The 24979-nt window shown below is 51.0% G+C and overlaps 1 protein-coding gene across 2 annotated transcripts in view; it reads left to right on the top strand.

Annotated features, from left to right (window-relative positions):
* USH1C (USH1 protein network component harmonin) overlaps positions 1-9481 on the top strand; it is a 45816-nt gene extending 36335 nt beyond the window's left edge. For both annotated transcript variants that reach the window (XM_019805859.2, XM_034645815.1), the window contains 6 exons: positions 1524-1565; positions 2085-2138; positions 2432-2531; positions 5146-5252; positions 6621-6676; positions 9005-9481. In XM_019805859.2, the coding sequence (XP_019661418.1) occupies positions 1524-1565; positions 2085-2138; positions 2432-2531; positions 5146-5252; positions 6621-6676; positions 9005-9017 (372 nt within the window). In that variant the 3' untranslated portion in view covers positions 9018-9481. The remainder of the gene's footprint in view (positions 1-1523; positions 1566-2084; positions 2139-2431; positions 2532-5145; positions 5253-6620; positions 6677-9004) is intronic.
* The last annotated feature ends 15498 nt before the right edge of the window (positions 9482-24979 follow it).

Here is a 24979-nt window from a genome sequence, read left to right as displayed (position 1 = left end):
GCTGGGTGACCTTGGGGGCATGAATGTCACCTTTCTGGGACTCAGTTTCTCCATCTGTAGGATGAAGGGTCGGGCTCCCTCTTCAAGGGCTAACCAGCTGTAGTGGCTTATAAGTCTATGAACTAAATTCACACAAGACCCAAACCCTTGCCATCATGCCCATTCTGAGAGCAGATTCTCACAGGGAGAGAGAAGGGGAAGCCCATAGCCAGCACTGTCCTGTTTTCTAGAAGAAATAGCCAGAAGTAGTCAGGGCCCTCAGTGAAAGAGCACTGACTCCATATCCTGCCTAGTGACTGCTCCTGCCCATGGATTTGCTGCTTCCCTTCCTCTGTCTGCTGCCCCGATGCCCACAGACTGACCTGGGAGTGGCCTCTGAGTGGGGCCAGCCTCCAAACTCCCAGGATCTGTGGGGCTGAGCCCGGGTGACAAAGCCTAGATGAGGAGGGAGGGCAGACTGATGCCCAGGGAGCCACCTTCTGAGGTCTGGTTCCCATCTTGTGCCCAGAGCTTTGTTGCTGCATGCTGGGCATAGAGAAAGCAGTGGCCTCCCCCTGATGCTGACAGCAGGGACACTTGGTGTGGCCCAGGGAACTATGTGCTGGGGATGGCTCCACTCAGTCCAGCAGGGCCTACCTGTGCCCCTGTCACAAGGCCTCTCCTCTGTTCCCACCTGCCCATGGGGACTAGGCTTTGCTGCCTAGGACTTGGCGTGCCTGCCCCCGAGTCTGTGGACACCCGGCTCCCGCTCTCTGTGGGGGATGCCTAGGAAGGCAGGATGCCCCCATCTTCTGTCTTACCACTTTGTTTCTATATCTCGGGGACATTGTTTCCACAGCCCTTGCCAAGCCAGATTCCCTGAGATAAGTCTTCTCCTTCATCCTCTCCTGGCTAAGGGTCTGGGAGGCCTCTTACATTCTAGAAAGCATTAAGGACAGTGCTAGGCACTGGGCAAGCACAGACGCCCCTGCTCCTCTGGGACTGCCCACTGCCCTGCACCCCAGTCATCTTGTGGCCGGATCCCCCAGGGAGAGCTGTCTCTTGAGTAGTGGTGTCCTTCTTTGGGGTCAGAGCACGGGGTGAAGAAAAGTGGGCCTTCACCCCCAGAACCTGAACCTGGCCTCGTGTGAGCACTTGGAGGAACTCAGGTAGGACCTAAAGGACCTGAGGCTTTGGGTAGATGACAGCTTCGGCAAGGCTGACATGGGCCGCTCAGACCACCTAGACATTAGCGGGCGCCCCTACCAAGCCACAGACACCCACCCTGCAGCAACAGTGCAGGGTCCAGGGCTGGGCTCCTTCAAATGCTTGCAGAGCTTCCTGCTTCTCCCCTGGCAGGGCTGCTCGGGCTACTGGGGCTTCCAGCCTCCTCCCTACATCCCCATCCAGGCCACATCTGGCCCCCCACCCTCTCCCTTATATCTTACCCATTCACAACTTCTTCCTCTGCCCTAAGCTTGCTTCCTGCAGTGACCCTCAGGGAACTCTACTCTGTGGCCCTAACACCCTCCCTTCGCTTGCAGGATTTCCGGAAATATGAGGAAGGCTTTGACCCCTACTCCATGGTGAGAGAGAAGTCTCCTCCCCCGGGGAGTAATCCCAGGAATGTGGGGAGGGGGGAACCTTACAGTGTGCTCCATCGTGGTGCTTTCTGGACCCTGGGGGTCCCAGCGATGAGGTGGGGCACATGAGGAGCCCCAGGGAGCCCCATCTGCACTTTTCTGTGAAGGCTCCTTGCAAACAGCATTCTAGTGTGACCCGCAGGCTGGCGTGTGTGTTGGGGCCCCGTGGGATTATGGGAGCGGTTACACTTGCTCAACACTGTGTATCACGTGCTCTGTGGTTTGCCGGGTGCTTATAGGGCATGTCCTCGCCCCGCCCTCACAATATTCTCAGGAAAAATGGATCTGGGATTTCTGTGGGCAGCTCCGTGTGTGTCCATGTGGCCTCCATGAGGCCTGGGACCCCCAGGTGAAGACCAATGGGTGTGGGGCTGGGAAGGGTCCCTTGTCCATGTACTCTGTGGGACCCCCAGCCTCATCCTCCAGGCAGACTCAGAGCTCCCCACTGTCTGTTCCCTCTAGTTCACCCCAGAGCAGATCATAGGGAAGGATGTCCGGCTCCTGCGCATTAAGAAGGTACGTGGGCACGTGGAGGCGAGGTGGGCCGCCACCGTTCTCTGCCCCAGCCCCCTCCCAGCTTGGTGCCCTGCTTCTCCAACTCTGGAGAGGACTCTTGGGTGACTCCTCAGATCCCCACCCTTTTCCTCTCTCCCTCAGGGATGTCCCCTCCTGAGGTGGGACCACACACCCTGATGGCACTGTCATTGGCCCCATGAATTCTCCGGCCCTCTTTGTAGCCCCGTCAAGAGGCTCCCGGTTACCCAGGTGTCCACAGTTTGGCTCTCAAAGACCTGTTTTTCTCCATCCAGGAGGGATCCTTAGATCTGGCCCTGGAAGGCGGTGTGGACTCCCCAGTCGGGAAGGTGGTCGTCTCAGCTGTGTACGAGGGGGGAGCTGCTGAGCGGCACGGTGAGTGGGGACCAGCCATGCCCCAGTTTGGGGATGGTGCGGTGATTGTACAGGGTCCCAGGGAAAGCCATGGCTGCCCACTCGGAGTGCACCGACCATTGCCCGAGAATTCCCCCATCTGGATCCACCCGTCCTTCTACTGAGCCCCACACATTGCCCGTGGGCATATGATGGTGCCAGGACTATGGGCATACAGCCAACCAAACCCCACCCTGCCCTCCGGGGCTCCCCATTTAGTGGAGAAAACATGCTCAGAATTGCCAGATTCAGGCCATAACAGTGCAGTCTGCTAAGACCTGACAGAGGACTGGGGGCATGGAGGAAAAGTGTGGGACCCTGAGGGGCCCCAACCTACCAAGTTAAAGGGGGCCCCCGGGAAGGCTCCCTACAAGCACCATACCTGAGCTGAGCCTTAAAAGATAAGTCAATATTAGCCTCATGATGGTGGGAAAGAACTTTCCAGGAAGAGGGCGCAGCACATGTAAAGGCAGGAGAGAAAGCATCCAAGCCTTCCCTGTCCTCTTAATAAGGGTCAACATCTGTCGAGAACTTACCACATGCCGGATGTGATTCTAAGTACATGCACCTCTCTGTGTCTAAAGTGTTCACGTGTATTATTAACTCGCTTAATCCTTACGACAGCACCAAAAGTAGGTACTGTTATTCCTCTCATCTTACAGCTTAGGAAACCGAGGCACAGAAAGGTAAAATGCTTGTTCAAGGACCCACAGCTGGTAAGTGGTGGAAGCAGGACTGGAACCCAAGCAGTTTGGTCATTTTGCTTTACTCTTGCCTTAAGCCCACTCACCTGTCCGAGAGTGTCCGAGACTCACCATTACCAATTTCTTCTTCCAAAGTCAGGAACCTTTTCAGTAGCTTTGGGTCTTTCGTGAAGGAGTCAGTGGCCTCGAAGGAGGAGCCTTAGGCCCCTCACCCTTCCAGGCCTGAGCGGGAATCCCGTGGTCAGGTCCTTCCTGGGCAGCGCTAGGCTGCGGTCGGTAGAATGGCAGGTGGGTGAGCACCTGAGGCAGGGGGCAGAGTGACAGGAAAGTCACCTGGTTCTGTGGGTTACAAAGGCGAGTCCAGCTCGGCCACCATGGCCTTGGTGAGCTCAGGCCTGCCTCTCACAGCCACACCTTGAGCTGCCATTTCAGCTGTGGAGGGGGCCCCACTCAGCTAGGCAGCTGCTATGGCCCAAGGCTGCCCTCCCGGCCCACGCCCTCCTCTGCCTCAGTCCTCACTTCGGGGCCAATTGAGGGAAAGACAGTCATCTGCTGTGTCTGGCAGGGAAAGAGGACCGGAATAAATGGGTGACTTTTCCGGGACCCCCCTCTCCTTACAAAGCCCCAGCCCAACCACTGCCGTATTGCTCCTGAGGCTCCATCTGGAATTCGTACAAAAGGAAAAAGTGAAAGTCACCTCTCCCCAGGCCCACTTGCCAGAGGAAGTTGCTGTCTACAGGCTGGCCCCACGCTGCTTTGGGCACACCAGCAGCTGGCGACATTTTCTCCAGGAGCGCATGTGCCACACCATCCTCAGTATCATACGCTACATTCCTATAGCCTCCTTGCCTGCGAGACTTCTGGGTGATCTATTTCAACATAATCCAGAGAATGTGCTGTGGACACCAGAACTAAAAATAAGTCCTTAAGAAACATTTCTTTAAAGATTGTGAAGTTGAAGATGTATGAGAAACTATGCACCATCTACCCACTTCTTGGAGAGCCATAACACATAATTAGCATATTCAAGGCTCTGACAAGTTCTGCAGTGAGTAACTGCTTAGCTTATAACTCAGCTTTTCCCAAATTTATTAGACTACAGGTCATCTTATCCAGGAAGACCTTTAACATCATTCACTTATTCGATAAATATATTGAGTTCGTATTCTGTGCTAGGTATTACGTCAAGTGCTGTGGATATAGTGGTCAACCAAAGAGACAGTCCCTGACCTCACGGAGCTGACAGTCTGGTGGGAGGGACCATCTGTCGACAAATAGATATATAACCACAAATTGTGACAACGCTCTGCAGGAAGAGACTGGGATGCTTTCAGAGAACAATAGGAAAGACCTGCTCGGGACTGCGTGCAGGTCAGAGCAGTCCTCCCTGAAGAGGAGATGTTTCACCTCAACCCTAGAAGAAGAGAAGAAAGAGGGGGTGCAAGTGTCCCAGGTGGAACAACATGTGAAGACTCTGGGGTAGCAAAGAGCTTGGCTTGGTCAGGGGCCTGACGCAGACTGGCAAGGATGGAGCACAGACAGGGACAGCTCACAGAACGAGCTCGTGTTTCTGATAACCTCGTGGGTAATGCAGGCCTGCCTCCCTCTGTAATAGCAAAGGCCTGTGCAAAGGCTCGGGTAGCAACGGCTCCTCAGTGGTGTCCGCATTCTACTGAGCGGGGGTGAGGGAGTGTGGGCAGGGTGGGTAGGAAGTGCTCTTTGAGTAAACTGGTGGATTGTTTCCCCTCGTGCCTTCTGAGCCCATCAGAAGCTGGGAGTCAGGCTCCTTCTGCAGCCCTACGGTGACCTCCTGTCCCCCGCCTTTGCCAGGTCCTGGGCCAGGCACACGTCACATACAGCCCAGCTGACCAGTCCTCCTCATCTTCTTGCAGGTGGCATTGTGAAAGGGGATGAAGTCATGGCGATCAATGGCAAGATCGTGACAGACTACACACTGGCTGAGGCTGAGGCCACCCTGCAGAAGGCCTGGAGTCAGGGGGTAAGAGGAAACCCCCTCCCTGCTTCCCTCCCCTTCCTGCCTGCCTTAAATCCTGGCCTCTGTAGCCAGAGCTTACAGTCAGGATGCCCCATCCCAGGGTGGGTATCCAGGGGCCAAGACATTCTTGGGTGACATCCACATAACCCATCCAGCCAATGGTCTCAATATGACATGATGGGATTCAGAAAAATAAATGTCAGTTCCCACCTTGAGTCCAAAGAGCAAGTGGCACAAATACAGACTCCAGAAGACCAGGTATGGCAGCCCATGCAAATAAAAGACTTCAGGTCTTCTCTAAGTGCACACTGATCAAGAATCAAAAATGCTTGGGGCTACTGGAAAGCATTAACAGAAGTAGAGTGCCCAAAATGGAGGAGGGTCTGGTGGTAGTCTGACCTGTGCTCATTAGCCACTTGGGTCAAGGCCACCACATATAATCTCCCAGGCTGTGCACTGTGCAATCCGAAGGGATGCCCTCCTACAGATTACGGTGTGGATGGTGCCCTCTTGTGTTGTGCAGTGCACAACCTGTGCAACTGTATGCAGGCAGCCGAGCCTGAGGTATTAAGTTCAGAGCCGAGCAAGCCGACCAGATGGGCCTGGGACCCACATGAAGGGATGTGGAGAAGAGAAGACTCACGGGTAACATGATGACTGTCTTTGATTATCTGAAGGGCTACATTAGGGTAGAGGGAGCAGAAATGTTCTCTGTGTTTCTTGAGGGCAGAACTAGATTGGATGGAAGGAGACCTGGGGAGAGATTTCAGTGCAATGTTGAGCTATTGCATGGTGGAGGGCCCGAGTGATATTTCACGTACTTTTTATTGGATACACCCAAGCCAAGGGTGGACAATGATGGATAAGCCAAGGGTGGCAATAATGCCATTGAGGGGATTTAAGTGTTAGGGTCAGAAAGCTAAGCCTAAAGTTCCCTGATTGATGTGCATCAGAGTGACCTCGGGATCTTGTTAAAAGTACTGTTTCCCAGGACCTACCCGAAATCTCCAGGGGCCAAGTCTATGAGTCTAGAGTTTTAAGAAATACCCCAGGTGATTCTGAGGTTGCTGCCTGGCCCATCCACAGATCAACATTTGGGAACTTAGCGTCCTTCGAGGGTCTGTAAATCTTGGCCTCTTTGGTTGTGAAGCCCCAGAGACTGAAAGCTTCCCCAGACCATGGGTCTGCACAATGAGGCCCATCCCCATCAGAAGGACCTCCAGCCCCTCCAGGGCCCACCCCCACCATGGGAAGAAGGCCCCAGCCAGCTGATCCTGAGCCATGGTGCCCAGGAATGGGAATGGAATGTCAAGGGAAGACATACCATCAATCCCTGAGCATGCCCCAGAGTCACAGGGCTTCTTCCCACAGGACTGGATCGAATTTGTTGTTGCCGTCTGCCCCCCGAAGCAGTACGACGATGAGCTGTAAGTGTATGCAGCACCTGGCTCTCTGCTTCCTCTTTCTCCTCCTCCAGAATCTTGGCCACCTTCTCCCTGTCCACCCTCAGCCTTCATCCAGCCTGAAGGACTGGTCTGAACACACATATTCTAATAGTCATCGATCCTAAAAAGCTCCCAGGCTAGAGAAAGCCTAGATCTAAGTCATCGTGTCACAGTGTCAGCATCGTCAGAGCTGCCTCCAAGGCTGTCTTGCCCAGATTCTTCTTTACATATGAAAAACAGGCCCAGAGACAGTCAAGGTCCCAGACCTAGAAAACTGTGAAGTTGGGACAGACTTAGGATTTCTGATTTTCTACTCAGGACTTCATCCCCCGCACCATCATCAGCTAGTTTAAAGATTTCTATGTCTTTTACTGTCTAGTGGCTCTTCCCGATACATGACTGCATTCCCTTGCGCTGTGTCCCTAAGCGGCCAGGACCACAGGATTTGGCCCCATCCCGCAGGATCTCCAGGGAGCTTGGGCCAATCTCCATCTTGCTCTACGATGCCCTGTATGTCTGTCTCTCTGTGTATCTGTTTCGTTCCTGTCTCTGTGTCTGTATGGGTCTATCTCATTGTCTCTCTCTTCTCTCTATCTCTGTCTCTCCTTTCTCTCTCTCCCTCTCCTGCATCTTTCCCATCAATCTCTCTCTCCCATCTGCCCCTCTCTCCTTCATGCTCTCCCCCTTCTCTCTTAACCTCTCCTTTTCTTGCTTCCTTGATACCTGGCCTGAGTCCGTGCTAGTCTTTGTTACTGTGTGTCCATTTCTCTACTCTCTCTCTCTCTGTGCCTCTCTGGTGTCTAGTCTCCATCCTCTTCACCTTCCTACCACCCGCCCATGTATTCCTCAGCCCCTGCTTGCCTGTCGTGGCTGAGCTGGCTTTCCTTCCTCTGCCCAGCACGGGCTGAGTTCTGTGCACATCTAGGAGAAATCAAGGTCTTATAGCAACTAATTCTGGACCCAGGGCCTAGGCAGGACCCGGAGCAGGAGGCAAGTGCGGGGAAAGGTCTGATGGAGCTCTGCCTGGAAATAACCAAGCCCCGTTTTATGTTTTCTGCTCTGCGTATGTAGCTCTTCTCTTCCCTCCACTGCAGCTGAAAGCCCCCAGCCGGTCCGAAAGGTCCTTGAAGACCGTGCTCCGGTGCCCAGACACAGGCTCCTCCTACAGCTGGAGCCCGGCAGCCCCCCACGGTGAATAGGCAGGCAGGCTGCAGGGCCCTGTCTGTCCACACTGCGTGCAGTGGCCGTCTGCTGCCCATGCTGGAGGGTTCTTTGGACTGGCGTCTGGAGGGCTGTACAAGGCACCATCCCTGAAGTGCCATCCAGGCCTGCTGTAAGCCACCCTGGAATTTTGTCCAACTCAAAGACCGTCTTGCTCAGGGAAGGCAAGCAGAGCCCAGTCTGTAGCATGCTCGGGACCCGGGTATCCTAACGGCCCTTGAGACCTGCCAGGGGTCCCCTGCGGCACCCACAGGAGCAGGATGGGAGCAGTAAGCCCCATTCTCTGCTGGGCACAGACAGTGCCTCAAACCAGGCATGATGGCCTGGGTGAGCCCAAGGGGGTATAGCCTGGATTCCCCCCCAGAGGTATCCTCAGCAAAATGTGCCTCCCTTCCCTGGGAACACCACCCTCTGGGAGCCCCTGTGCCACCGGGCCCCCATGCTTGGGCAGAGCCAGGGCAATTCAGGCTGGTCCAAAGAACCAGGGTTGGCCTCTCAGAGCTGTTCATGTCCTGTTGTGACTTGTCATGGCTTGAGCCCGGCTTGGACCAAACTGTCCTCTGTGCCTTCTCTCTCCCTCGGCTCCAGCTCCCTTAATGGTGTCCTCTGGGGGACACTGTGGAGCCCAGTTTGGGGCTGTGTTTCCTGCTCTGTGACAGAGTTGTGCTCACGGACAGAGCTGGCAGGTAGCCATGGACTGGTGTTTGGTGTGGCCTGAGGCCCACAGCTGGCAGTATCTGGGGCCGACCCAAGCCTGGACTTGTTGACTTTTCTGTTACAAGTTTCTCAAAACATTAGGGCCTCACGTTCCCAAGACAGTTGGCCTGCTATGCCATGGCTCTTGGGATGGCCTCAACGGCCCTGTGTTTTCTGCTACTTGTCATGTGTTCTTCATGAGGGACCCCAGCCCCCCTGCCTTCTGGTCCCCTCCCAGCTTATCCCACGTATCTCTCCTGCTCGCCCCGGCCTCCTGTGTGCTGTGTGACTGCTTGGCACCTACCTGGTGCCTCCAGGGAGGGTGCTCCCTGGGCCGAGTGTGTACCCACAAGGCCCCCCCCCCCCCCCCGCTCTGTTTCCTCTTCCCCACAGGACCTTCTTCTAAAGTCCAGAGGGAGAAACCAGATTCGCCCCGAGAAGCCACTGAGCTCTGGACCCACCCTCCTGAACACAAAGTCTGGAACCAGCCTTGAGAGAGGCCAGCGCGCAGGCACCCTGGAAACCTACAGCCTACACCCATGGATTTCGACTCCCATTGGCCCTGAAGTAGGGCTGAGTGAGGAGCACCACAGGCCACTCCTCTGAAGGTCACCACGGAGGGAGGAAGTAGCAGTTTTGAAGAGGGCCCCTGGGATCCAGACTCTCATTTCTTTCTTCCAGTCCTGTGAATTTGGTCTCTCCCAGCCCTGGATCTCAAGAAGTCAAGGGAATTCTCAAGAAATCAGTAGTCTCCCTTGATTTCTAACGGACCTGATTCCTGGGTCTCTCTCCCCCTCCCTCTCCTCTCACTACTGCTAATTGCTGCCACAAACCTTCCTCCGAACTCATTAACAAAATAAACTGCTTTCCTTTCCAGCTTTCGGGAGTGCGTGTGGATTAGGGCAGCAGATTCAAGACTCTCAAATAAAAAACATGCAGTCTTGGCCCTTATCAAGTGGGAAACAGGACCCAGTGCTAGGATCTGGGTCCGACATGAAAGACAAGATGAAATGGCCATGGCTGGCTTGGGGCAGGGGGCTGGGGCCACAGGAGATGGCCTGGGCTGGGGTTTGTGTCTTCTCAGAGAAAGATGGCAGGAAGTGAAGCCATGCGATAGGGTCTTTGCTCAATTCCAGAAAGCACAGTTGAAGGCAGGAGCCCCAGAGGATAACCTCTAAGCACGGGATACCCCAGATTCACTCAGGGGCAGCATGACCACAGCTGCTTCTCCTGAGGGCACCAAGACAGGATGGGAGGGAGGGAGGTGCATGAAATTCCGTCCGGTGGGACCTCACGGAAAGAAGCTAGGGCCTGAGGCAGGAGGGTGTAACTCCAAGGGGCTGGCATGAGGTAAGTCAAGGCCCTCCCGGTTACAGGGCCCAGGGATGCTCTCAGGCCGTCTCCAGGGAAGAGGGGTCATCAGAGGAGGGGCCTCGTGGAACTCCAAGACTAAGAGACATGGCATCCTGGGTCTCCTAAGACTTGGAAGTGGAAGGTGGTTCTGATTCAAGGTGTCTTAGAAGAGTGGGTCTCTCAGCTGAGGCCTCCTGTCTCTGCCACCCCTTCCTGTGTCCTCAGAGCTCAGCCTGAGCTGGCTCAGTGTCCGTTTCCCAACTCCAAATTCCCCAGGCAAAATCTGAGTGGGTGGCCCTGGCCACGGATCAGTCCTAGGTCCAATCGGCTGAGGTTGGGCAGGTGGCGGGTCATGTCCCACTCAACATGGCTGCTGAGGCAGCCAGGACTGTGGGCATCGAGTCGTGCTCAATGGGAGGGGCAGAGAGAGAAAGAGAGAAACTGCTGGACTCTGATCTCAGTGGAGACAAAGCCACAATGACCTTCTGGTAGCTGGCTCTCAGAGACAGCAACCACACCGAGGAATTCTCTGTGCTTTCTTATGTAGCTCCTAACCTGGTTCGGAGACGATTCCAAAATGTAGGTGAAAGGAGGGAGCTCATATTCACTGACACCTGGGACTGGGCTGGACCCTGGTGCCTGCCATCTCAAACCGCAATGACTGGAATTGGTGCATGGCGCCCCAAGGAGCCTGGTGGTAAGAGCCAACACTGAGACAGCACTGACCGCATGCCAGCTACTGTTCTAAGCACTAAGCTCATCTACTCCTCTTAACTCTAGGAGGAAGGTACCACTGCTATCACCAACTCCATTTTATTACGAGAAGACTGAGGTAGAAAGAGGTTAAGTGACTTTTGCTAGGTCACGTTTGAGGAAGCAGTGGAACCAGCATTCAAAGCCCAGGCACTCTGGCTCCGGGGACCACACCCTTCTCCACGGGAGGCCGTGTGGGCAGGGGCCCCCTCACTGGAACGTCTCAAGTTCTAGACCATTGGCAGAACGACTCTCCCCACGGTTGAAGAACAAAGCGTTCTGCTGTTCAGTGATGGCTCCCTCCTCTTGTGACCTGCAAATACCGCTGCTGAAGCCGTGGGCTTGTGGGTGCCTGGAACCTCACCAGGTCCAATTCATCTCCACTATTTTTAGTTATTGGCATCTCACAGTGAATGCGTTTGTCAGTGCTTATCAAGACTTGGTGAGTGACACGATCAAGAAGGCTCTGAGCCCCTGGCTAGAGAAGAAGGCCAGGAAGGTGTGCCACTGGGCGGGGCAGGAAGAGAGAACTTAAGGGAAGCTGGGGACTTGGATGACAGAAGTCCTGAGGCATCCGTTTGTCTAGAGCTGGCGGGGTGTGGGGGCTGCAATGGGTTCCAGCTTCCTTTTCTCTGAGGCCTGACTCCCTCTCAACTATCATCAAGGAAATCAGTTCTCATGTTTTGGAAAGTTTGTTCCATGTTGAATCCAAAGTCCAGAGCTCTCCCCAGCAGACACTGGCATTAACGAGGTAAGAAGTGGGAAGGTCCAGAGAATGTGCACAGAGGTGGGGGCCTCAAGCAGCTCCTGACCTTCTGTGGGGGCCATGAGGAGCACTGCTGAATCCAGAGTCCACCAACGGGACTGGGCCAGGCATGAGAATCCACGTCAGTGCTGAGACTAAACAACCCATCCATTCCAAGGACCGCCCATTCCCTGACACGCACGCGGCCTTGGTAGCTACTTCAATCCCAGGGCTCTGGCCGGCCAGCCTGGCAGCCACTAGCGACTGATCGGATCTGGTCCGCAAGGTGAACCCCATTTGCCACCTTGGAGTCTAACCCTTATCGTTGGGTATTTCGGGAAATTGAGGCCAAGGGAGCAGTGACTTATCCAGGGTCCCCCTAAGTTGGTGGCAGAGCTGCCATTTCTACCGCACCATGCAGTGGGAAAAAAACTGAAAAGGCTGGGAATTCAAGGATGCCTTCTGACTCTGGACTTTTAGCATTTTATCCATCTTATTGAAGTTGCTTCCCACAGCAAGTCCCTGGGGATGCTGAGCGGCTTTGAGCCTCTCACCTCTGCATCTGGAAGTCAGAGTAAAAGGGCCAAGTTTACAGCCTCTGTGCTTCCGAGACATCCCTCTTTGGGCCTGTGCAGGGCTGGGAAGCTGGTTTTCACCCATTCCAGCCAAATTCCCCAGGCTGAGATTTGGATAAGAATCTGTTTCCAGAGCTAAAAGCCCTTTTCTTCTCCTGTCCCTGGTATGACCCTTCCCAGCTCCCTGGGGCCCTGGCTGGCCATGCCTCTGTGAGAACTGGAGGGAGCAGGAGTGACCCCTGGGAAAGGCAGGTGGGGCTGGCATAGGGAGAGGGCAGAGGGCCAGAGAGCCTGACATAGCTGTCCTCCTAGGACCTAGGGTTTGTAGCGTAGGGGCCTACACACTGGCCTTGGGAGGAGTAAGATAGCTACTAACTTCTAGATGTTTGCTACGTGTCAAGCACTGTGCTGAGCCCTAAGTGTGTAGTGACATTTAATCATAAGACATTACTGGGGTGCCTGCATGGCTCAGTCAGTTAAGCGTCTAACTCTTGATTTTGGCTCAGGTCACGAGGTCATGATCTCAGGGTAGTGAGATCGAGCCCTGTGTTGGGCTCCAGGCTAAGCACAGTCTGCTAAAAATTCTCTTTCTGCCCCTCCCCCTGCTTACACTAGCTCACTCTCTCTCTCAGATAAATAAATAAATAAATAAATAAATAAATAAATAAATAAATAAATAAAATCTTTAAAAAAAATTACTAAAAGGTAGACAATCTTCACTGAGGACATTGAGGCAGCAAGACTTAGACCGTAAATGGCGGCGCTTACGGACTTGTCTGCAGAAGCCCGGACCACTAACCACCGTGCTGTCCCACCCGATGAGAAAAAAAGGACATACAGAAGACGATTTCAGGAGCATTAGGCAAAACTCCAGCCAGAAAATCATTCCTCTCTGCCTCTATCGTCTCCCTGTTTCACTGTGTCCCTCACACCACAGAGTGACCCAGCCAAAACCTGGCTGTCCTTCAGACTCTGCACTGCTCTCCACACTGTCCTCCAGACAAAGTCCAAACTCCTCTGCCTGGCATTCAACGTACTACATTACCTGACAGTGTTTCCACTCCAGTCTTTTGCCCATCACTTCTTTCACTGCAGCCACACTGAACTCCAGATTCCCGGGCTTCCATGCTCTATCACTGCTCTGTGTCTTTGCACATGTTCACTCAACCCTGTCCTCCTCGTGCCCATGAACTTCTATGCATCCTTCAAGGCCCAGGTTGACTATAAAAGGAACTTTGGGTCTGGCATGGAAGGAGAGCTCAGTCAGTGTGTTCTCCTGCCTCTTCTTGAGATGGACCCTTTGGGTTATAAGTGATGGAAATCTAATTCAAGAGGACCACTTAAATGAAAAATCCAGGAGTCCTTGCTGTCATGTTTGGCTGGACCGAATGTTTAAAGCAGTGACATCAGGAATCTTTTGGGCCATCTGTAATTGTCAGGGGTCTCCAGAGAAAGAGGGGGAGGTGGGAGATAGAAAGAGAGATAGAAGGAGGAAGATTTTTTTTTTAAAGATTTTATTTGTTTATTTGACAGAGATAGAGACAGCCAGCGAGAGAGGGAATGCAAGCAGGGGGAGTGGGAGAGGAAGAAGCAGGCTCATAGCGGAGGAGCCTGATGTGGGGCTCGATCCCATAACGCCGGGATCACGCCCTAAGCCGAAGGCAGCCACTTAACCGCTGTGCCACCCAGGCACCCCACAGAAGGAGGAAGATTTTTGAAGGAATTGGAGCACACAATTGTGGGGCTTGGCAAGTCCAAAAATCTGCAGGGTAGACCAGCAGGCTGAAGACCCGGGAAAGAGTTGATTGTGCAGCTCAAGTTCCAAGGCAGTCTGAAGGCAGAATTCCCTCTTCCTCATGGATATTAGTCTTTCTCTATTAAGGTCTTCAACTGATTGGACAAGGCCTACCCACATTATGGAGGATAATCTTCTTTACACAAAATCTACTAATTTAAATGTTAATTTCATCTAAAAAATTCCCATACAGCAACATCCAGGCATATTTGACCAAATAACTGGGTGCTGTGACCTAACCAAATTGACTCATAAAATGACCCATCACACCATCTCTTGTCTCTACTCTCCTCTAGTGAGCTCTTCCCGTGTGATGCCAAGATGGCCTCCAGCATTCAAACCGTGTTCTACAGCTAGTGCATCAGTAAGAAAAGCGTATGCCTATTCTAATAGTCTCAGCTAAATCTTGAGCTTTCACTCTGGTTAGCTTGACTTGGTGGTAAGGTCCTCCCTGATTGGCCAGGCCTGGGTCCCGTGTCCACCCATGGAGTCCCACCAGCGCCCCAGGGACTGAGTGAAGCAGAGTGAATTCCAAAAGGAATATTGGGCTGCTGTCACAGAGGAAGGGGAAATAGCTCTGGGAAGGCACAGAGCAGTATCCACTAAGGCCCCCACCAGCTCCCTCTCTCCCTGTGATCTACTCCAGGAGGAGCGTGTGATTCAAGAGGCCAGGACCCTCCTGTGATGTGAGGAACCCTCACCAGCTCCCAGCTGTCAGGGCTGGCTCCTTGGCCACCACCTGGGGACAAGAAATGGGGGAAAGAAGAGTCCGCTGTGACCACAGAGTTCCTGAGGGCCAAGAAGCAGGAGTTCCAGCCCTTGCTTCCCAAATGTCCTGAGAAGTGAGAGCTGTGTTATTTCAGGCTTACCTCCCTTTCTTCAACGATAAAAGGCATATAAATAGTACCTACTCCAAAAAGTGATAAGAATCAAAAGGAATGTAGATAAGATGCTTAGAAACAGTTTTTAGATCCCAAATGAACATAACGTTTCAAAAATCTGGCATAGATGCTGCAGAAGAGCAGCTTGGGGCCCACCGCACCCCAAAGGTTGGGGCTTCCCAAAGGGGGGGTTCTTTGTTCCTTCCTCTGCTTCTGTGCCCCCCACACTTCCAACCATAGCAGCTGGGCAGAACTGCCCCCCCTCTAGGCATGTAAAATGCAGAAAGTCCTCCGTGCAACTTCCCTCTCTGGGGAAGCAGCACTTAATCTCCCCAGCAGGCCCCCAGCTGAGTGTGTGTGTATGTGTGTGTGTGTGTGTGTACAGGTTGGGTTTTCAATAGCCATCTTTATTAATTCTATACTGAGTGTGCACATGAGGTATTCTATAACAGAGACAGATTTCCTATCAATTACCTTTCAGTAAATGAAAAGTCTGTTTGTGTCCCCCCCGCCCCCGTTCCTCTTGGTCCCAGACCTTACCCCAGGATCACGTGATGAAAACCAGATGGAAAAATCTCCTACATGAGTGGTGGGTCACTCTATAGGCAAGGGATGGGAAGCAAGGGATTTTTTCCACTTATATACAGGAGAGGCAACCGTCCCCTTGCCCTCCAGAAAAGGGAGGGGAGAAAAACTTTATTTCTTTGAGAAGCGATGGAAAGGATCATAGATTCTCACCCTCCACTTTTGGAATGTACACACCTAGGGAGATAGAGCTCTAGTCTCCTGGCATCTTAGGGGTTTAACCTAGGAAACTGGTCCTGGCTATAACCCTTTGGCCCTCTTGAGGAGGTCAGAGAAGTTTCATTATCCTTTTTAAAAGTTGTGGTAAAATACACTTAACAAACAATTTACCATCTTAGTCATTTAAAGTGCACGGTTCAATGATTCAGCACATACACATTATGGGGCAGCCATCACCACTATCCATTTCCAGAACTCTTTCTATCTGGCAGGCCTGAATCTCTGGGCCCATTAAACAACACCCCACTCTCTCCTCCCTTCAGCCCTTGGCAACCACAATTCTACTTCCCTTCTCTGTGAATTTCCCTACCCTAGGTGCTTTGTATAAGTGCAATCCTACAGTATTAGTCTTTGATTTCACTTAGAATAATTTTCTCAAGGTTTACCCATGCTGTAGCATGTGTCAGCATGTCCTTCCTTTTTAAGGACACAATATTCCATTGTGTGGGTATACTGCTGTGCTCACCTGTTCATCTGTGATGGACACTTGAGTCGCTTCCACATTTGGCTCCTGTGAATAACGCTGCTATGAACATCAGTGTCCACATGTCTGTCTGAGACTCTGTTTGCAATTATTTTGGACATACGCCCACAAGTAGAACTGCTGGGTACATCTTATTATCCTTTTGGATAATAGCGATTATCTGGACAAATGGCTACAGACTTAATTCTCAGGGTATATGAAAGGCAATGCACTTCCGGGGAAAGTGAAAACAAGAGTTCTCTGTCTTGATCTCTTATACATTTGCAAGTATCAGGAGGGTAGGGCATTTCATAAGAACACTGAGAAATTGAAGGAATTGTGTTTCCCCCCAGTCCACATGCTGGTCACAGGTGGGCAACCAACAGAGGTTCTCAGTTAGCGTCACGGACAAGCAAGGAAGGCAGTCACCTCAGAGGAAGCGAGTTTCACCTCTCTGCCTGCGTGCTGCAGAGCTGGCCACTCTGCCCACAGGATCTTCTTCGGCAAAGGACGATCCTGAGACCACAGAGTCAGTGCAGACTCCACTGTTCGGGCCTCATCATTCACTTGACAGATACCATGGAGCAAAATTCTGCCTGATGTGCCCCAAACCCTCAGCACAGCCCAACAGACACCCCCTCCAGCAGCTACCTCAGGCCTGCAGTTGCTAACTCAGGGTGCACGGATGGATTTAGGAAGAGGTTATAAACCCCGGCATTTGAATCTCCTTTTGAAGAAATGATCCAAAGCTTTTATCTGATTTTCAAATGTATCTCTGGCCCAAAAGAGATTAAATCCACTCTCATAAAAGGGTGACAGTGAAAACAAAAAACAAAAAACTTACTAGCAAGCTGTTAGGAACTCTCCAAAGATTGAACAGTGAGCTCGTTTGGTGTCAGCCCTGTACTCACTACTGTTATCTCCAGCAGTGAGGAGGGTACCTAGCACACAGTAGGTGCTCGGTAAAGATATACCAACAAATTAATGAAAAATCTGTCAAAAACAAAGAAAATGCACTTCAATGATGTAACGTAAATCAATGGGAAAGTTGAGTCCAATTTATAGACATCAATTTTTCACTTAGCCGAGCAAGCACACAGCTGTTATGTCCATGGGTAAACATTACCACTGATTGATTCGTTCGCTCATTTGTCCACTCATTCATTCATTTATCAGACATTTATTGAAACTGAGCACCTGCTCTGTGCTAGAACCAAAGCTACATAAGACTTGGTCTCAACTGTCAAGAGGCCCCCAGCCCAGTGGGGCAGACAGACCTCGAATGAACCCTCACAGCACTGGGTGGTAAAGGCAGTGACAGGGACTGTACAAAAGACCCAAGGGAGGGACATTTAAGTAGCCCAGCTTGGAGGAGGCTCAGGGAAGTCTTCAGCAAGGACGTAACACTTGAGCCCGGTGCTGAAAGCTGGGAAGCAGGTAGTCAGAGGGTGAGGGAACCTGCGTTTAGCTTCCGTTGCCCAGTGCTGGGCACACACAACAGGTGCTCCCACACTGTGGGTTGTCAAATGAAGAGTGGCTCTCTGTAGGGGCACAATCTATGTGGGGGCTCCTTAGCTGAAAATCCCAGAGCACTAGCAATCCAGTCCTCATTATTTTCCATGACATTTCTCAATGTGCTCTATCCACTGGATTACTCACGGCGCCTGTAAAGTCGTATTCTAGCCTCCCCAATTTTACACATGGATATCCCTCCCCAGCCAGCCAGTCTCCCCTCTTCTTCACCTGTACAGGCTGGGCCACCCCTCAAGACCACCTTTCCCCAAAGCTTCCAGGAGTCTACCTCTCCAAGGTCAGTCACCTTTCTTTTTTTTAATACATGTGTTCATCTTGTGTTTTCCGACCAGATTGTAGGCCCCTAAAGAGAGGGAGGGACAATCTGTTATTATTCTTTATCAGAAGACAAGGTGGTAGAGAGCAATGGTTCTCAAATGTTGCATGCATCAGAATCACATAGAAGACTTGCCAAAATAGATTTCTAAACTCTACTTCCAGAATTTCAGATTTAGTAGATTTCTAACAAATTCCCAGGTGATGCTACTGGTCCAGGACCACACTTTGAGAACCTCTGGTATGGGAAGCACACGGGTTCCAGACCCAACTGAATCCAAATTTCAATCTAGGCATGCATCTCACTGGCTATGTGAGCTAGGGCAAGACCCTTAGCCTCTCTGGGCCTCAGTTTCCCAAGGACTCAATAATACTTTGCAGGGTTACAAGAGAACCCAGCTGGCAGCCAATGGATACCTAATAAATGTCTGCTAATTTATTGGCTAGTTGCCTCAGTTACAGACCTGAGCATCCATTCTTGAGCCAGGTTATTTCTCCTAATTAGGGGAGCAAGCAACACCTCAACACTCTCCTCCCCAACCCTCTCCCACCAAGGGCCTGACCAGCAGAAGAATTTGGTTTGAATTCTCCAGCTCTGATGGAAAAGGTGATGCTTCTCTCCAAGCCACTGGGCTCACTTTCCTTAAACAAAACTTCTCCAGGCTCTCTCCTTTGCCCACATCATTCAATGATTACCTTCTCAAGGGCACACTCGATTATCCAAAAAGCTTAAAATGAAACATATTTACCAATTTGAATTTTTAATGTACTCATTTTAGCTAAAAATAGATTTTGACTATGTGGAGCTGAGGGGAGTACTTTAGCAATGTTTCCCTCGAGCAGGTATATGTTAGTAGTGGCTGTGAGTCTGTCTCTCTTGTCCCCAACTCTCTGTCTCCCCTACCCTGCTTCCTCTCTGGGTCTCTGTTTTCTTGAATGGAGAGGTCTTGCACTCCCCAAGCACCAGAGAGAAGGGTCTTCTTCCCTCCTCTCTGACAGAATCGAGGTCGCAGGCATGCCCCACACTTACTTCCAGTGATGAGCTGAGTTTCTCCTGTGCACAAGGGAGTCAGCCATACATGTTAAATGCAGGCACAGGCTCAAGCAGCCAACTCTAAATAAGGCCCGTGGACTGGCTGTGCAGACACCACTGCCAGACAAGTCCCTATGTGCTGACTCACAGCCCCTGACCATTTTCCATCTTGCTTGGTTACCCCACCCCTACCCCCCGACTCACTCATTTCTCAGCAGGATGCCCCAACTAGGAACCGGGTTCTCCTACCTAATTTGCTGGAGGTTCTTGGGCAAGTGGGTTTTCCTCTTTGCCTTATTCTCACCTGTGTAATGACAAATATACCACCTGCCTTAAAGGGAGATGACGATCAAGCCAGTTAATGCAATAAAGGGCTTGGCACTTTGTTCTGGCCCACTTAAGTTCTAGGTAGGAACTCAATTATTAAAAATCAGTAAGTGTTGCAGAATTATTTACAATAGCCAAGACATGGAAACAACCTAAGTGCCCATCAATGTATGAATAGATAAAGAAAATGTGGTCTATATACACAATGGAATATCATTGGGCCATAAAAAGAAGGAAATCCTGCCCTTTGTGACAACCTGGATGAAACTTGAAGACATCATACTAAATTAAATAAGTCAAAGAAAGACAAGTACTGTATGATCTCACTTACAGGTTGTATCTTAAAAAACTGAATTCAGAAACAGAGAACACATTGGGGGTCCCCAGAGGTAGGGATGGGGTGGGGGGTGGGGGAAGTGAGTGAAGGTGGTCAAAAGGTACTTAGAACTGCCAGTTCTAAGAAAAATTAGTTTGGGGGATGTAACGTATAGCATAATGACTGTAGGTAACAATACTCTATTATATATCTGAAAGTCGCTAAGAGAGTAGGTCCTAAAAATTCTCATCACAAGGAAAAAAATTATAAATATGTGAGGTAATGGATGTTAACTGAACTTATATAGTAATCATTTATATATATATATAATCATTATGTTGTATCTTTAATGTATATGATGTTATATGTCAATTATACCGCAATAAAACTGGGAAGGGGGGAAGAAATCAGTGTCTTGGGATCTGCTGATCTGAAAATGGAAGAACCTGCCATGAAGTCTAGTGTGCCAGGGTTTCTGACACACGTGATCCACGAAGGGGAATTATTCTTCCTCCTTACAGTTGAGGGTCAGGGAGGATGGCTTGCCTCTGCTCAGGCCTGGTCAGGGATAAGCTGGGACCTGAACTTCCCCAGCACAGAGTCCGGGTCCAGGAGCCGCTGCTCAGGGGACAGGAGCTGAGATCTTTCTGGGGGGAGGGGAGGAAGCTGCGACAGTTTGTCCAGCGGCACCCACCTCACCTGGCCTCAGCCCCAGCTCTGGCAGGGCCCCCAGGCCCAGGCAGCTGAAGCCTGCTGTGCCTGCCAGGGGCACCTGTCGGAGGGCCAGCCTGTGCCAGAAAGAGGCGTCCATTTTGTCTGAGCCCAGACGAAGGTTCTGCCGCAGGTGGCCTTGGGTAGGGACAGGAGCAGGCCAGAACACCTTATGGGGTCCCTGTGCGGCTCACATGCAGTCATTCCTGTTTGTCGTTAATAGAAGTTGTCTCCAAAGCGAATCTCCATAGGGTCATTTGTGTGCCCCCTTCACCCACAGGAAGAGGCCCCAGTCTGCAGGGCCCTGGGCTCTCTAGTCCTCCCACTCGATGCCAGTGACCGATGCTATGACAATGCCGTTCCTCTGGTCTCTAACACAGAGAAAAGGCAGAATGTGCAGATGGGCAGGGAGGGCTCCCCAAAGGTCAGTCCTTTGGGGTCTGCACTCCCTCTTCAGGAGATAAATTCTCAGGGACAGAAGAATCCTCAGGAGCCCCAGCATCCCTTTGGGAAGTGGTTAACAGCACACTCTTTGGAGCCGAGCATAACTGGATTTGAATCCTTTCTCTACCAATTCCCGGCTATGCCATCTTGGGGGAAAATCTTCTGAGCCTCCGTTTTCTCTGCTAATGGTAACTGCTGGCAGTTACTTTGTGATTTAAAACAGGTAAAGTGTGCGGCAATTACTACGCACATTCAACAAATGTTGGTGAAACAAAAGGGAGACAATCTTATTCTCTTTCCCTATTCCCCCCTGCCCCCAACTCCATCTGTCCAGAAAGACAGCAGGTTTGAGGATGGTCAGCAGTTTAGGAAGGGAAATGAGGCATGCTTGAGAAACCCTGAGTCAGTATGCAAGCTGAAGGCAAATGCCGAATTGCTCTGGAAAAAACGAAGAGCATGTTTTTTCGGAAAGGCTGTGTGAAAGAAAGGAAGAGGAGACATAAGATATACACAAGGGACCAGACCTTTGAGGGTAAAGAAATGATGGAATTTTACTAAGTTTCTTCTGTGAGGTATGAGAATCATGTCTTTCCATCTCCCCATGGAGAGTCCAGTAAAGCCTCCACTTCTACTCCGTGCAATGGGGAGCTGGGCCTTTTGGGGGTTGCAATGAGAGAATAAGTTTGACTCCAAGTGGCCTCGAGGATATAGAGTAACCAGGCCATGCGTGGACTCGCCCTTCTGGGTTAAGCTACTATACTGAGCGTGATCCTGGACCAAACCTTCAGTGGGCAAGAACAAGAACTTGACTGAATTTCTATTTCAAGCCCCCGCTCCACCAGGCCAGCAGAAAACGTTAACATGGGGCTTTCTTGAAGTTTCTTCCACACCTCCCAAGTTATGTGGTGCCAAGACACTTGGGGAGGCTCCATCCAGTTTCTGCAGCAAACACCCATGCCAGTATGGCTGAGGTTCCCCTGCCTCTGTCACTCAGGTGGCCTGGCCTTGGGGCAAGGGAACTTTTCTTCAAAATAGTCCTGGCGTGGATTTTCTGGCACAACCTACACACAGCCTTTCCCTTGCTGGGTACCTTCCCCACCCCCTGCCCTGCCCAATACACACAGGCACAGCAGGCAGGCAGGGAGAGTGGGCACAGGTTTGTTCTCGAGAACTCCCTCCCCTTCCCTCCTCTTGATAATAGAGCAGGATGTAGACCGAAAAGTGAACATGAACTTTCCCTTCCAGGTTCCAGCCATCACAGTTTGTCTATAATTCAGTTCTTTCTTTTTAGTGATTTTACAGTCTTCTAAGCTCCCCCTGGACACAGGCTTTGGCACAGCAATTGTCTGCTTTCCACTTGGCCCCAGTTTCACAGTCACCTGCCTGAAGCCCGGGGCGGGGGGTGGGGGGCATCTAGTGGAGATGGCATCTTCTCGGGTCTATACAGATACGCCGACTTTATTCTCCATACTTGTTGCATAGTATGGATGATACCATAATTTTTGTTTTTGTTTGTTTTTAATCAGCTTACTGTTGATTGGGGTTATTAAAAGAGTTAATTTCTTGAACTATCACCCCACTCTATTATGTCACCGTTATCATCCTGATGACCCCCTCTGCCATGGTCACTGACACACCTGGCTAACCAGATAAAGACAGAGCACAGGAGCACCTGGGTGGCTCAGTCAGTTAAGCCCCCAACTTTTGATTTCTGCTCAGGTCAGGATTTCAGGGTCCTGGGATCAAGCCCCACCTCAGGCTCCAATCTCAGCCTGGAATCTGTTGTCTCCCTCTCCTTCTGTCCCTCCCCCCGCTCTCTCTCTCAAATAAATAAATAAATCTAAAAAAAAAATTGGGGCGCCTGGGTGGCACAGCGGTTAAGCGCTTGCCTTCGGCTCAGGGCGTGATACCAGCGTTATGGGATCGAGCCCCACATCAGGCTCCTCTGCTATGAGCCTGCTTCTCCCTCTCCCACTCCCCCTGCTTGTGTTCCCTCTCTCTCTGGCTGTCTCTCTCTCTCTAATAAATAAATAAAATCTTAAAAAAAAAAAAAAAAGGCAGAGCACTAAAGCCTGAACGATATGGGGCCAGAAGGGAGTTTTTCTGAAGGTTTGCTCCAACCCTTTCCCTGCACAAAGGAAGGGAGGAGCCCTGCCTGCGGCCACACCCACCCAGTAGACACGTGGGCGCAAGAATCCAGGTCTCTGAGCGCCATCCCAGGTTTTCCATGTTGCCGGAGGGAGGAAGGCTGAGAATTCTCAAAGGGGGAATACCTTTGCTCAGAGCTAGCTCTTTGGTGCCTGCCCCTCTTCTGGTCCCCTGCATCAGAAGCATTCTGGCTTGTCCAAAGTGGGAAAGCATGAGACCCAGCGCCTCCCAACAGAGACACGTGTAGCTCTGTGTCTCCTGTTGTAGAAATAAATGGTTTCATGCTAGACAGGCTGCTCTGCATCTATGCCTTGGACATATTTCCATGTCAGGATATATAACCCTACTTTATTCTCTGTACTATCTCATTATTCCACAGTATGGATATTACCGTGTTTTTCGTTTGGTGATGAACATTTGAATTGTTTCCAAGATTATAATATGTGCTACAGCAGAAGTCCTTCCATGCCTCCTTGTGCACCTGACTCCACACTTGTGCACTCCAGACAATTGCTGTGTCAAAGCCTGTGTCAAAGCCTGTGTCAAAGCCTGTGCCCACATGGTGGGCAGTGTGAGGAGTATCCTCTCTATAAAGCTAGGTATAGGAAGGTTGGAATTTGGTCACAGTCACACAGCAGGTTTGCGCTAGAGATAGCAAACATGGTGCTCCCTCCAGTCTCCAGACCTCACACTCTTAGTCCCAGCTGATGATCCCTTAAGTCCTTTACACGTGGGTCCAGCTTGGGTTGAACCTGGCCTTTTGTTTATGTCAAATGTCCTGGAAGAGCAAAATGTGTGTGTTGTGCCAAGTTGAATGTCAAGGAAAGGAGAGACCATTAGATGAGCTGCAGTGAATAAGGGTGTCCCAGGTGTGGGCCCCCAGAGAATGAAGTAGCCTGGACTATCTTCCTGGTTTACAAGGCATATTGATACCTCGGATTTCATTTCACTCCTCTGGGGTGTGTATGATTATCTTCCTCATTTAGGAAGGAGGAACTTGATGCCCAGAATAATCACTTGTCCCACATCACACAAACTCGTAGTGGTAGAGCCAGGATTGGGGACTTTTCTTTTAAAATACATAGATTATCACCACTAAGAGGAAAAATAGCATTCCTGAAAGTGTGAAAACTGAAATTGCTGCTACAAAAATAAAATGGCAGCCTCGCAGAAAGTCTGAAGAAAAAACTTGGAACAACAAAACTTAAAAAGAAAAATCTTATTAGGGGACCGTGGGCACATCCTCTCATCTCTCTGAACCGCGGTCGTCTCGTTCTTACAGAAAGAGAATGGTAAGAACGGTGGTACTAACTCGGCAGCGGTGGCTTCCATACCCCGCGCTCTGCTCCAGGGCAGCAGCCATTTTCGTTTCTGAGCGCCCCCTGCAGACTTGCCTTCGAACGTACATATTTCATGGGGCTATAATCACAGGAAACACAAAATTTTGTTTCCTCGTTTTTCACCTGACATTATCTCATAACTTCTTCCCACTTGTCTACACAGATTCAGCAATCACCTTTGCAGAGGCTGTATCACCCAGATTGATTAACTCCCGCTGGGGTGCTGGACAATTCACTGCCACCACGTTTTCATTATTTCGGTGGATACTGGAGGAAACATCTTGCGGCTTCAAAGACATTCTGGAGTCAGAGACTAAAAGAGGCCTTCGGACCCTGAGCTCCGCTCTTCTCAGGCTGTTCACCCAACCCCACCTGTCCTTTGCCAGAGTGACTGGTTCTGCTCTCCCCTCTCCCAGAACCTGAGGCAGAGCTGAGACCTTGCCTGACAGCATCCTGTAAAGGCTAGGAGCCTCAAAGCAGCCTCAGAACAGGCTCTGAGAAGCTCCTAGGGACATGGGCTGAAAAGAGCTTCCCTTGGTGTTCCCCTACCCCTCCTGAGAACATGTGTATTTATTCTCCATATCCCTAACTCAAGGCATTCTTCTAAAATCCAATCTAAAATCCCGTTTTCCCTTCTTTCTTCGGATGTAAACTTTTTTTTCTTGGCCAGGGACCTGTGAGAATGTCTCCAAAGGTGTAAGAGTTCATTACATTATCTTTATAATTCCATCAGGTCCTTCCACTCCTCAATCCTGTTGGTATCAGATTAAGAATACAGCTGAGGGTGACATTCTCTTTTTCCACCCCTCCTGGCTGCCTCCCATTGCTTTTC

This window comes from Ailuropoda melanoleuca, chromosome 16 (genome assembly GCF_002007445.2).
Source record: "Ailuropoda melanoleuca isolate Jingjing chromosome 16, ASM200744v2, whole genome shotgun sequence".
Lineage (NCBI taxonomy): Eukaryota > Metazoa > Chordata > Mammalia > Carnivora > Ursidae > Ailuropoda > Ailuropoda melanoleuca.
The sequence above is the reverse complement of the archived record's forward strand: the minus strand, read 5'-3'. Positions and strand labels throughout refer to the sequence as shown.